The sequence below is a fragment of the Podarcis bocagei genome (assembly GCF_964188305.1).
Source record: "Podarcis bocagei genome assembly, chromosome: 12".
Classification (NCBI taxonomy): domain Eukaryota; kingdom Metazoa; phylum Chordata; class Lepidosauria; order Squamata; family Lacertidae; genus Podarcis; species Podarcis bocagei.
Genome location: NC_138137.1, coordinates 49,454,321 through 49,466,544, shown reverse-complemented (window position 1 = coordinate 49,466,544; position 12,224 = coordinate 49,454,321). Strand labels below are relative to the sequence as shown.

The following is a 12,224-nucleotide window of genomic DNA, read 5'->3' as shown; positions in this document are numbered from 1 at the left end:
TTTTATTCATACACAAACCTAACAATTTGACTGGATTACAGTTAATCTGTAGAGTTAACTGGTCAACTAGGTTTTCTTTTAATTGGATGGAAATCCTAATAATTTGCATTGGTGCACAACTTCAACATTCAGTCCCATACTCTCTTCTGCATTAATTTGTTCATCTCTATGTCTTTAACGTGTCATAGTTTTTTGAAAGATAGGCAAGAAAACTAGAGGATTGTTCCTTCTGGATAGTTAAGGGCATTTTAAGGTGGGGGAGGTCCTATAGTTGGCTAAATTCTGGCTTTTACTGCAGAATTTGTTGGTTAACTTCTTCTGAATCCTCAAATTCTAGATAAGACATTTTGAGGACACATTTAAAATAGAACTTTTACAGACGATGCAAATTCCAGCTGAAAGTCTATTCAAACAGCCCTACCCCTTTAAAAGCATTATTTCATTGTAAGAAATAAAAGTGAATGAAAGTCCAAATTGATGTCTGGCAGCATTAATGTAGCTCAGGCTGATGAGTAGTGAGTGTTGTGATAGTGTACGGTAGTCTGGAAATTAACATGAACTGCAGCTTGCTTGGCTACCTTGTACATCTTGTCAGCCTAACCTGTTAGACCATCTGGTTGGTTTGATCCCTCTGGTCAAATAGCCTGCAGCTGATGATAAGCTGTGGTATAAGTATGCATATTATGAGTTTGTGGCATAGAGTCAAGTCGATGTGTGAGCTATGCACTTTGCTATTGAATGCAGACGCTCTGTGATCTATGTGCATCCTGTACAGAATGCACATGCACACAACCTGCTGTCATACTGTGGTTAATGTATTGATTTTTTATCTTTCCTTTTTTTTACTCTTATCATAGTACTCAAGGTGTCACAGTTAGTCTTAATGCTACATCTGAAGTAGCTACATCCTTTGAACTCTCGGAGCATGCCAATGATCAGTCTGTTGAGCAAGATTCAGAGTATGAACAAGGGGAGGATGAACTGGGCTATGACAAATCAGAAGTGCCTGAAGAGTATTCTGGGGAATACACAGAAGAAGGGCAGTATGAAGGCCAAGAGGCTGAGCTGACAGAAGACCAAATAGAATATGGGGAAGATCAGGGAGAAGAAGAGATTTATAATGATGGAGTGCTAGATCTCGAAATCAATGAACCTCTAGATGATTTTACAGTGAGTTTCTTTCTATTGTATTATCTGAGATAACATTGCTCCACATGCCTAGGTTTTTAGACTGATTTGAAATCTGTTTACCTCCCTAGGGATGTGGGGGAAATTAGACCTATTATCACTGTCTGCCAGTTTCTTTATCTAGGCTGTGACAAAGTTTGTGTTGACAGCTTGTTTGGCTGTAGGTAATGCTCCTTGTCATTCTGGAAGGCAGTTGAGAATCATGACCTTGAGGATTGTATCCTTAAGGAAAAAACAGCTTTGTGTGGTGGGGAGACAGTGCCAATTGTTAGAAGTACTTAATGCAAAAGCTTTTATCCAGGCTTTAGACACGATCTGATAAAGTCCTTCGAAGGTGAAAAGATTATTGACCTGCTAAAGACATCTTTAAGGTGCTAATATTCCAAAGTGATTGATGTCCTGCTTGCTCCTTTCCACCCCTCCTCTTTTTTTTTGTAACGGAGAACTGTCTAAAGCTGAATAAAGAGGTTGGAGGTTACTTCACCAAATGTCATATGCATAATTGTTTCAGTTTAAGTTGCTGAAGCGGTTGCCCAACTTGAGTTGAAAATACCGTATTTTTTGCACCATAACACGTCACTTTTTTCCTCCTAAAAAGTAAGGGGAAATGTCTGTGCGTGTTATGGAGGGAATGCCTACGGGTGGCATGCCTACAGATTTTCCTCCTCTAAAAACTATGTGCGTGTTATGGTCGGGTGCGTGTTATAGAGCGAAAAATACGGTAATATAACTATCTGTTTGTCCAAAATATTGTGTACAAAAAAATTATAAAAAGCAACAGATTCATTGATATTTTAAACTTGCTTCATTTATTTCTTGTAAAGCATGTCAAAAAGTGTTGTGCAAGGTGGTAAAGCATCTAGTAGCTGGGAGTTACTAGAAATAACTCTGTGGGCATATGTTATGATATTAAAGGGAAAGAAGTATACTTCTTGGCAAAACTGTTGGATTATAGTCGTGCTGCACTGCTTATGAATGGAGTAGAGCCTTCTCTAAAATTGGAAAAGAAAAACATCTTAAGGAATTGGTGCTATTTACTCTTAATTTAGTTCATAATGTTTCATAGCTACAGTGGTTATAGTAACCCTAACTTACTGTGTTGAAACCATCCTTTTGTGTTGAAACAATCAGGGCTGGTGGCACCTGTGGCCCTTCAGCCGAGCCAGAATGGGATGATGGAGTTTGTAGTCCAATCTGGAGAGTCATAGGTTTCCCACTCATAGTTTATACTCTCCTAAACTAGTTGTTTGTGCAAGAGACGTTAGTACCTACGACATGGATTGAACTTAGAGCATGCTACTTGGGGCCATTACCAAACATAAAGGTTCCCAATCTCTTCCCTCACCCTTCCCTTTAACTAACATGCTCAAATTCCCTCTTCCCTTCCTTATTCAGCCTTAATCACATCTAAGTGTTACATTAAAATCATGGTTAACATTATTTGGTTTTCCTTGTAACCAGCTTTAAATTCTGGTTAAGAAGGAACCTTAGTTAAGACTGGCTCTGACAGAACAGTCAGTTGTGACCAAGAGACCCAGACAGCTTCAGATGGAAATTGTGTCCTCCCAAAGCTTCCTCCCACAAGCAGAAGCATTTTAAGATTAAAACGTTTTCATCATGCAATTATTTCAGGATGAAGATTATATACAGTCCTACAGTGAGCAGCAAGCAATTGAACAGCAAGAATATGTAGCTGAAGAAGAATTGGAGGAGGTTGCTGACACCCAGACACCTCCAAATGAGTCAGAAGAGGTACTTTTGAAGAAGTGAAATCCTAAAGGCAAAATACTGTTTAGCACAAGGGATTGAAAAGTATTTCAGGAATTGTCAGTGGTTTTGTCTGGTTTGCGTCTGTTCTTGGCAGTCCTCATGTGAATCTTTTTTGGAAAAGATAGGAGGAGGAGCTGTTCAATGATTCTTTGTTAGCCTTGCCTTTTGAAACATGTTCTTTTGTCTAAGCTATGAGCGGCTCTATTTGTCAGGATGGCCAACATTTCTAAGCTACAGACAGCAGTTGCCATTATCATTGAGGGCCTTGGGACACGTACACAGTAAGCCTGGAATGCTCAGCTCCTCCTCATCCGCTACTCCCACTGTTACGTGTTTCTCCTCTTCTGGCAGATCTCACAGCTACTTCTAGTTCTGCACGTGACCACTCATTGGCCAGCCCCACTTTTTCTTCTCATATATGAGTTTCCTTAGCTTGCATGTTAACATTATCTTTTGGAGTGTTGGCAGTTAGCTGTGGTATGGGTTTGTGGCAGTAGGCCAGGGTAGAGGAGGGAAAGGATGAAACACACACCTCTCCCCTGCAGATTTTAGTAGTTTATGCTTTTTCTCTTCATTATTCTCTTATTAACACCTGAAGCGACTTTGAAACATGAACTAGTATGCTCTTGGCCAAAAATAAACCTGTTTGGCATCACTTTGTAATTAAATAAGCCTAATTACAAGTAGGGCTGCACAACTGATAAGTTGTACATGGTGATAACAACTCTTGATTTGTGTTTACTTTTTTCCTCTTTTGGTGGAACTGACATCTCTCTAGAGCCACTTATGTACAATGGTAATTTAATTTTCTTCAGGCTCTCAAAACATTGGAGGGAATTATCTGCATTGAACAGACATCACTGGCCATCTGCTTGTAAAGAGGTTTAAATTTAAACTAGTGGTTCCTATTTCAGTTGAAATATTGGCAAAGCAAGATTTTAGTTAGCCAGTCTTCTAAAGAGTTGTCATTAGAAAGTTCTCTTTTCCTGACCTATCTTATCCACTTCAGAGTTGGAGGGGCCATGGAGGCAAGGGGTTATGAAGCCTTAAGCAAGGCCAAACCTTTAATAAAAATGCCATATACTATATGCCACAAGAATTCTGACACTTGACACTTCAAGAACTTTGGATGAACAGACATCTTGCCAGCAGATGGAGACAAGAAATTCAGAGTGACTTAGGGCAGCCGTCCATGAGAAGACCAATTATTACCTGAGCAATAAGTTCATTTTTGTTTGACGCATTTTATTTCCCCCCTCTTCTGCAAGAGACTAGCTGCCACTCTTAGCTTTCTCCGCCAGTATTTGAGGCAGGGGATTATATTATCCTTTTGGATTTAAGGTTCTTCATCCTAGTTCTCAGTTTCTTTTAAACTAGGAAGTTGGAGCTTTAGCTAGATGGTTTGACAGGCAGTTAGCTTTTTTCTTCATGATCTCAAATAAAGGCTCATCACCCAAGTTAGTGTTTTCCTCAGAACCCACTGGCTCACTTGGCATTTAAAGCCCATGGTGAGTTGTATTTTCTTAAGTGTGTTTAAAGCATTTCCTGTATCACAAAATGCACATGCTCTACTTGTGTTACAATGGTAGAGAATAGAATTGCAAGGGCTTGAAAACTGCTTAGAAAGTAAAGTGACTGAACTTAAAGTGCTGAGGCATCTGGATGAGTCCAAATAATAGAATAATACAGCATTTGAATATGCCACTATTTTTTATCATTTTTGATTCATTTCAACTCCATATGGTGAATGAATGTACTGCGTATCTAATAAGCACCTCCTCCCTTCCTTCATGTTTCTTGTTCTGTTGTGTTAGCCACCCCAAGTTTGTATACAGAGCATTTATATCCCTCCCTCCATTTCTTTCAGTGAGCTAAACAGCTCCAGAGCCCCATCTTTTCTGAATTTTCGAGTCCCAAGATCTAAAAGTTTTTTCACCTGTAATATTAGTTTTCCTTTATCGTTTTTGAGCATGTGGCAAAAACTGTCCAATAAAGCATTGGATATTGGCTTGAATTTCCTAACTGTACACATGAAGTTGTATTTTTCATAACCTACAGTTGCTTTCCTCGTGGCTACATTGTACTGATGGCTTTAGGTACCTTGTGGTAAGCATAGCCACTTGCTCCCCCTCCTCCTTTGTCATGCTTCCTGATGAGACTATATTAGTGTGTGAAAGTGGCTGTTCATTTGTGGGCACTAGCCCTTACACCTAATACTAAACATCTTCCCCTTTTGTTTTTTTCTGGTCTAGAAATATTCTAATCAAATAATAGTGGTGGGTGTTCACAAAGGGCTTAGAAACACCAGGCAGCTAGGATTCAGTTCATGGTGTTAGCTGAATCTTCTTTTTTATAGGGTACTGAGATTTCTTGCAGCACATCAAGAAGTAGGATCAGGATCGGAATAAGCAAATATCGGCATGTTTTGTACAAACCAGAGATGGTAGCTTAAAGCAAACTAGTTAGTTATACACACTGTCTTCATAAGTTGGCTTTCTTTTAAATTGACCAGAGTTGGGTTTTTAAGCAGCAATATCTGGGCTCATATGACAGAACAAGTAAAGCTTATGTGAAAGGGAAATAGGAACATGTGGGAGGAGGAAGCATGTGAGTCTCAGACTTTGCTCGGGTTAATGTCAAACACTTAAGACTAAATCATGATTTAGTGCTATGTGCAAAGATAGCCAATGTAAAGTAACTTCAATCTAGGATATTGAAAACCTACCCGACCAATAATTTACACTTATCCTCCTGTGCTAATAGGCGGTTATTGAAAACCTAGAGCTTCAAGAAGAAACCAAAGAAGAGTCTGATGAAGAAGAGGAAGATGACGAAGAATCTGGTCGATTACGTTTCAAAACTGAACGGAAAGAAGGAACAATCATTAGACTTTCGGATGTAACAAGAGAGCGAAGAAACATTCCAGAAACTTTGGGTAAGATTTTTGGTTAGTGGTCATGGCACTAGAATTTAGGTGCATTTAATTAAACAAACTAACACATTATTTGTACAGTTTAGTATGAATATGTAAGCATTACTCTAAAGTGACCAAAGAGAAACACAAACCAAAGTGTTTGGTAAGTTGGTCTGTAATAGAGTTTTAGTGGCAAGTAACAAAAAATATTTCCCCTACCATTTCAATTTTATGTTGCCTTTAAAAAAATGCACAATGGGCCTGTTTAATTCTAATGCCAATTTAGACTTGTATGAATGAGCCTGCATGAGCCTTGAGCCATGAGGATATCAGAAGATAAGGCTTCTAGTTTTTGAGTAGTCACGGTTCCCTATTACGCCCAAACTTATGGCTAAATGAACTGCAGTTCCCCCCAAGTTTGGCCACAATGGGTAACTACAGTCAGTTTAAAAGTGAGGTTCATGCAGTCTTGTTCATGTAACAGTAGCCAATAGCTGCACATTGAGGCTCAATTCTGTGTATGTAACTCTGAAATTCAAGTTTGGACATTAGGTGAAAGCACATATAAATCCATTACTAATTTTGCCAGGATTAATTTATTCTGTTTATTGGCTGTGTAATTCTGCCCCAGAGTTTGATAGCAGAGCAGCTGGAGCTTTCTTTTTATTTCCTCTATTCCCTCCCCACTTTAAACTACTTTACTTTTAGGAGGAGGTTGTGATTTCATAATGGTTGTAAAATACTGTATTAATTCAGAAGCTATTTTTTTAAAATTCAGATGCTTCTGGAGCAAATAACTGATATTTCCAATTTCAAATGCCCTTCTATTATCATAGATTATAAAAGTGATATGTTCAAAGAATCATAGAGTTGGAAGGGACCCCAAGGGTCATCCAGTCCCACCCCCTGCAATGAAGAAATCCTGCCCACAGCAGTTCCTGGGTAGGCTCTAACCACCAACCTTCTGGTTAACAGCCAGATGCACTGACCCTTTGCACTGAAAGCTCCCATTATCTGCCATTTTTACATGATCTATTTTAAATCTGCATGGCAGTCATGCTTACTATTAACATTAAGTGTTACCATATTATATTAGGTTGATAATTGTTTTTATCTGGTTGCTGCAATTGGCACAAGGTAGGAAGGCCTAAATTATAAAAATAAAAACTCCTAATAGGAAACAATACTGCAAGCGGTGTAATTCTTTTTGGAATATGCTGTTCCTTCCTTGGTATAGATTGGATGACTCTCATAATGGTGACTGAGATTGTTACTGTGTCCAAGAAACAAAGTTGTTAAAAGGAAAATACTTTTTAAATGTCCAGGAACAGTGAATATCTGTCTGATGGGTCTCACGTCAGTCTTACATAAGTAAAAGAATATACTTTTGGTTACGTCTAGATGTGTCTCTCTTTCCCAATTTGGGAACAAACGTGTTATCTCTAGGGAGACACGCAATGTCTGCTCAGCATGGGAGCAGGTCTTTCCACCAACACACACTTTTCTAGAAGGTTTGGCTGATTAAAGATGGTTCCTGAAAGAACTCTCCCATTTATGCTGTCATCATAGTGAGGTGGAACCGGCAGGATTGCTACTGAATTATTTACAGTCTCAGTGTGCCATCTTGCAAACGTACATGCAAACAAGTCTGCTTTTGAAATGTTCTCAGCTTCGGAATCAATACAAAGGCCTTGTGTAGTTTGAGAACAGAACATGCTGGTTTATCCCATGATGCGACAACCTCAGGAGTGTGTTTTCTGTTGCTTATCTCAAGGACTGCTTCTGCCCAAATGAACCAACCTAGACCGTGTGATCATCATCTGAGGCCGTCCTTGTGTGCCCCCTCTACAAGAGGTCTGGAGATTGGCAACACAAGCACGGACCTTTCCTTTCCATTTGTGGAACGCTGCCACTGGAGAGGCTTACCTGGCGCCATCATTACATATTTTTAGGCGCCAGGAAAAAATGTTTCTTTGCAATCGGGCCTTTGGCTGATTAACTGTTCCGTGGCCTTTTAAATGTGTTTGTCGGAGGGGGGTTATTGGTTTGTTTTTGTTTGATTATGTATTTATGTTTTCATGTTGTGAACTAACCTGCGATCTTCAGGTGAAGGGCGGTATACAAATTTAATAAATCATAATAATAGATATACCCTTTTAAGGTGCATCACTGTCTCAGGTCTCTTACGAAAGTAACATAGGCATTTAAACAGTGATTGATTGGAGGGAGACCTGCAAATGGCGGCCTCCAGGAAGCTCTATAGTTCACATATTCATGTCAACAGTTGTATGCATTAGTACTGCCCCCTGTATTTCTGTATTTTTACTTACTATATTTAGTATTTATTTATTATTATTATTATACCGTCTTTCACCCAAAGACCATAGTGTGGTTTACAATATAAAAACACAAAAATACATACCATAATAACAAACAAAAACAATACTCTGCTCCCATTTAAATAAAAACATTTAAGGTGGGATAAAGTAGTGTGCTTTTGAGGAAAGGAAATGTGCACTCACCAGGTCTCAATTAGAGGAGTTTGGTACATGAAACAGGAATCATTGCAGATATGGTAGCCAGGGCTTGAAATTTCAGGTTCATAGGTGTTACAATACAGATTTAGAGACCAGTGTTGCATTGGGCTGAATAACTTCAGGTTTCTAGGTTATGAACCATATGGGATTATCTGGTCTTGATTTATCAAACAGTTTGATAAATTTGATTTCTCCTCTTTCCCAGGCTAAACATGCCCAACTTCCTCAACCATTCCTCATCAGGCTTGGTTTCCAAACCATTGATCATCTTGGTTGCCCTCCTCTGCACACACCCCAGATTTAATATCTTTCTCAAATTGTGGCACCCAGAACTGGACTCAGTAGCTCAGGTGTGGTCTGACCAAGGGAGAACCACAACTGACACTATATTTCTATTGAAGCAGCCTAGAATAGTATTAGCTGATTTTTGCTGCTGCATCACACTGTTGATTCATTCATGGTTCAACCAGACCCTTAAATGCTTTTCACATGTACTACTGGTATGCCAGGTGCAGCTGTTTCTTCAGATGCCTCCCACTTTTCTTTCTTGTTGGAATTGTCTGCATTTGTGCCTTCCATATTTTACCTTTAAGAAACTTCCATTGGACTCCCTTCTCTTTGAGTATTTCTGACCATGGGATCTCACCTAGTAGTTCCTTAAGCTTTTTGAAATCGGCCTTCTTAAAGTCCAGAGTGGATGTCTGACTACACTCAGCTTCCTCTTGCCTTTGTTTCCTGAAACCCAAGATGACATAAGCACTTCCTCCCAATAATAAAAGATGGAAAAGCATACAGCCCATCAAAAGGCAGAGTTTGAATTGAACTGAAAGAACCAGGATATAGACTGAAAACTGAAACTTGTGGAGTGTTTGAACGTGGTTGGCCTCCCTGCGGTTTGTACCACAGCTTAAAAGGTCTTGTTCCTAGTAGAAGTCTGTCTTTTTGGTGTCTGTCTAAAACCAGCACCTTGAGTTAATCTCAGAAATAGGTAGGTGGATAATGTAGATAAAAATATCATTTTTCTGATTGTGGAAATAGATATGTGTGTGTATGTGTTATCGTGCTGCTATCTAGGCAGAATTCAGCTGCAGAAGCACTTTCACTTTCTGTCCTCTAATCTGAAAAGTAGTTGAGAGATTAGTAAATGCTTCTTACCTATGTGGGGCCTGCTTAGAAGGATTATTTAGTATACATAGAAATATATATGTATAGTCATTTAATTGATGTATATTCACATGGTCCAGTAAACTATAGCATAAAAATGTCATAGCTAATAAAAATGAAAAGTTGAATGAAAAATGAAACAAACTGATTAGCAGCTTGCAAAGAGTTCAAAATGACGTATTTTATACAAGTCTTTCAGTTAATTTTGTATCTTACACCCAAGTTTTTCTTTGAAAAGTCATTGTCAGCTGGAGCCGTTAAAAGATCTGCAATAATTGATGTCTATTAGGGATCAACCTAATAGGACTAAAAAATGTAGTAGAACTGGCGTAATAAATATTACTTTCCTTTCAGTACTGATTGCTCTTAATAGGAATTACGGGTATAGAAATGAAACTTGGTTGTATAGCTACATTTCTTTACTTTAAAATCTAGACATAAGTTGAAAAAACACTTAAAAGAGAAATTAATATTTCAGTGGAAATTACAAACGTAATTTCCATCCTGTCACTTTTTGGTGACCTTTCGTGACAGCTTGTCTCTATTGGAGGGAAGCATTCTTACTTGCTGATTAAAGATGTCGTTTCAAACCATTTTATTACCAAGGATAGCAAAATTAATCTTGACATTTGGAGGCACTAGAAAAATAATTGCTGATTCACTGCATTAGGTGTATGTGAAAGAATTCTACAGTTAAGATTGGGTGTCTGCTGGCAAAAATATGTTAAACATTTTCCCTCATGAATGGAGCAGAGGCATCTACTAAGTGTTGCTTTTGCAAATGAAAAGGGAAATCTCTTGGCTTGAAAGAGTTTTCAGGAGGGTGGATCATACTGTATTGCATATAAAATAGTGTTTTGGGAACTATGGCCCAAAGAGTGCATGAGGGGGGTGTTACTGATCCTGCCCCCTCCTAGTAGTAGCTACTTGCAACACTGCTATGGAGTGTTCCCTGATCCTCAGATTTCTAAAAAAGTCTTAATGCTATAATTTGTGGACATCCAATGAAACTATATATTGGAAGGCTCGGGATAGACAAAAGAAAGTGCTTCATACAGTACACAGCTCTGGAATTCACTCCCCCAAGAAGTAGTGGTGGCCATCTACTTGGATAGCTTTAAAAGAGGATTAGACTAATTCGTGTACAATATGAGCTATGACGGCTGTGTTTCACCTCCACTGTTGGAGGCATCATGACTCTGAATGCCGGTTCCTGGAAATCACAGGTGGGGAGAACTCAGGTCCTGCTTTCAGGCTTCCCACAGGCATCTGGTTGGTCACTGTGAGAACAGGCTCCTCTTAGGTTCTTATGAGAGCATATGGGCTCTGAAGTGGGAATGGCAGCTGAAAAGTCCTCATGCAGTGGATCACACAAAGGTCTCTGGAACCCTTCTCGTTGCTCATGTGAAGGTGTAAGATTTCTCAGTAATTCAACAATTCCTTTTGAGGGTATTCAGAGCTTTGTCTTATACCACTTCTCATATGTGATCCAATCCAGTTAAGATCTTCATCCGGTACTCTTCTTCATGCTCCATCTTCCACCAGGAAGCAAAGCATGGAGCAGAACCTTGGGACAGGGATGTCTGATATGCTGTTGATCAGGCATAGCCAACTCGGCCCTCCCAGTGTTTTGGGACTACAACTCCCATCATCCCTGACCACTGGTCCTGTTAGCTAGGGGTGATGGGAGTTGTAGTCCTAGAACATCTGGAGGGCTGAGTTTGCCTACGCCTGCTGTTGATGGATGTTTCCTCTGTTTTATAGATACCTGCTTTCAAAGGTGTGAGATACCCCAAGTGCAGGAGAAGCTGAATATAAAGGCTTCTAATGAATGAATACCCATGGGCAAACTTGTATATATCAGTTGAGAATGGCACCAGTAGGAATAAGGAATTATGGGTGGAAGGCAGAGGATAAAGGATTCTTGAGGAAATGATTTCTCCCCTCTCTCCATCTTGTGTAAAAAAACAAACACAGGACAAAACAAAAACTCTTGACTGGAGGGGAGTAAGAGCCCATTTTCTCCCTCCTCCCCGGATTGTTCTTTTTTGGGGGGGGGGGGGGAGCTGGCTTTCATTACATCCCTGAAGCAATTGCTTCCTTGCCCTAGCAGAGATGTGTTAGCACATGTGGACTGCTCCTGAACATTCCTCATAGAACCATAGAGGGACCAGGAGGGTCATCTAGTCCACCCCTCTGCAATGTGGGACTCTCAGCTGGCCATCCAACCTCTGTTAAAAAACCTCCAAGAAAAGAGAGTCCACAACCTCTGGAGGGAGACCTCTAATCAGAATCATTTTGGAGGAGTTGGGAAGCAATGGGCAGTCCAGAGCAGGTTTTCTGTTCTGTGCCCCTACCAGTTGGGCATCCTTATTGGGCATTCATTTATTTTGAAATAAATAGGGCTGTATTGTAGTATGCCTGCGTTTTTTGGGATTGGGAAGGACATAAATCCAACTGTATGGATCTGAGGGCTGTGAAGCTACTGCAATTACACACATTTCCAGTTTTAGTTTTCAGGGGGTGTCGTCCCCTTCTCTGTTTGTGGCCTGGCTCCCCGCAGTCTGTCTCCCCAGGCACTTTTCTAAGCTGTGCTCTGATGTTGGAAGTGAGCTTGATTGGGAGAGAAGTGCTTGATGAGGAGGTATGCT

The 12,224-nt window shown here is 39.8% G+C and overlaps 1 protein-coding gene across 5 annotated transcripts in view; it reads left to right on the top strand.

Annotated features, from left to right (window-relative positions):
* Positions 1-12,224, top strand: part of RBM33 (RNA binding motif protein 33) — an 88,122-nt gene that overhangs the window by 15,302 nt on the left and 60,596 nt on the right. For all 5 annotated transcript variants that reach the window (XM_081163495.1, XM_081163493.1, XM_081163494.1 and 2 more), the window contains exons 5-7: positions 858-1,170; positions 2,821-2,940; positions 5,722-5,893. In XM_081163495.1, the coding sequence (XP_081019621.1) occupies positions 858-1,170; positions 2,821-2,940; positions 5,722-5,893 (605 nt within the window). The remainder of the gene's footprint in view (positions 1-857; positions 1,171-2,820; positions 2,941-5,721; positions 5,894-12,224) is intronic.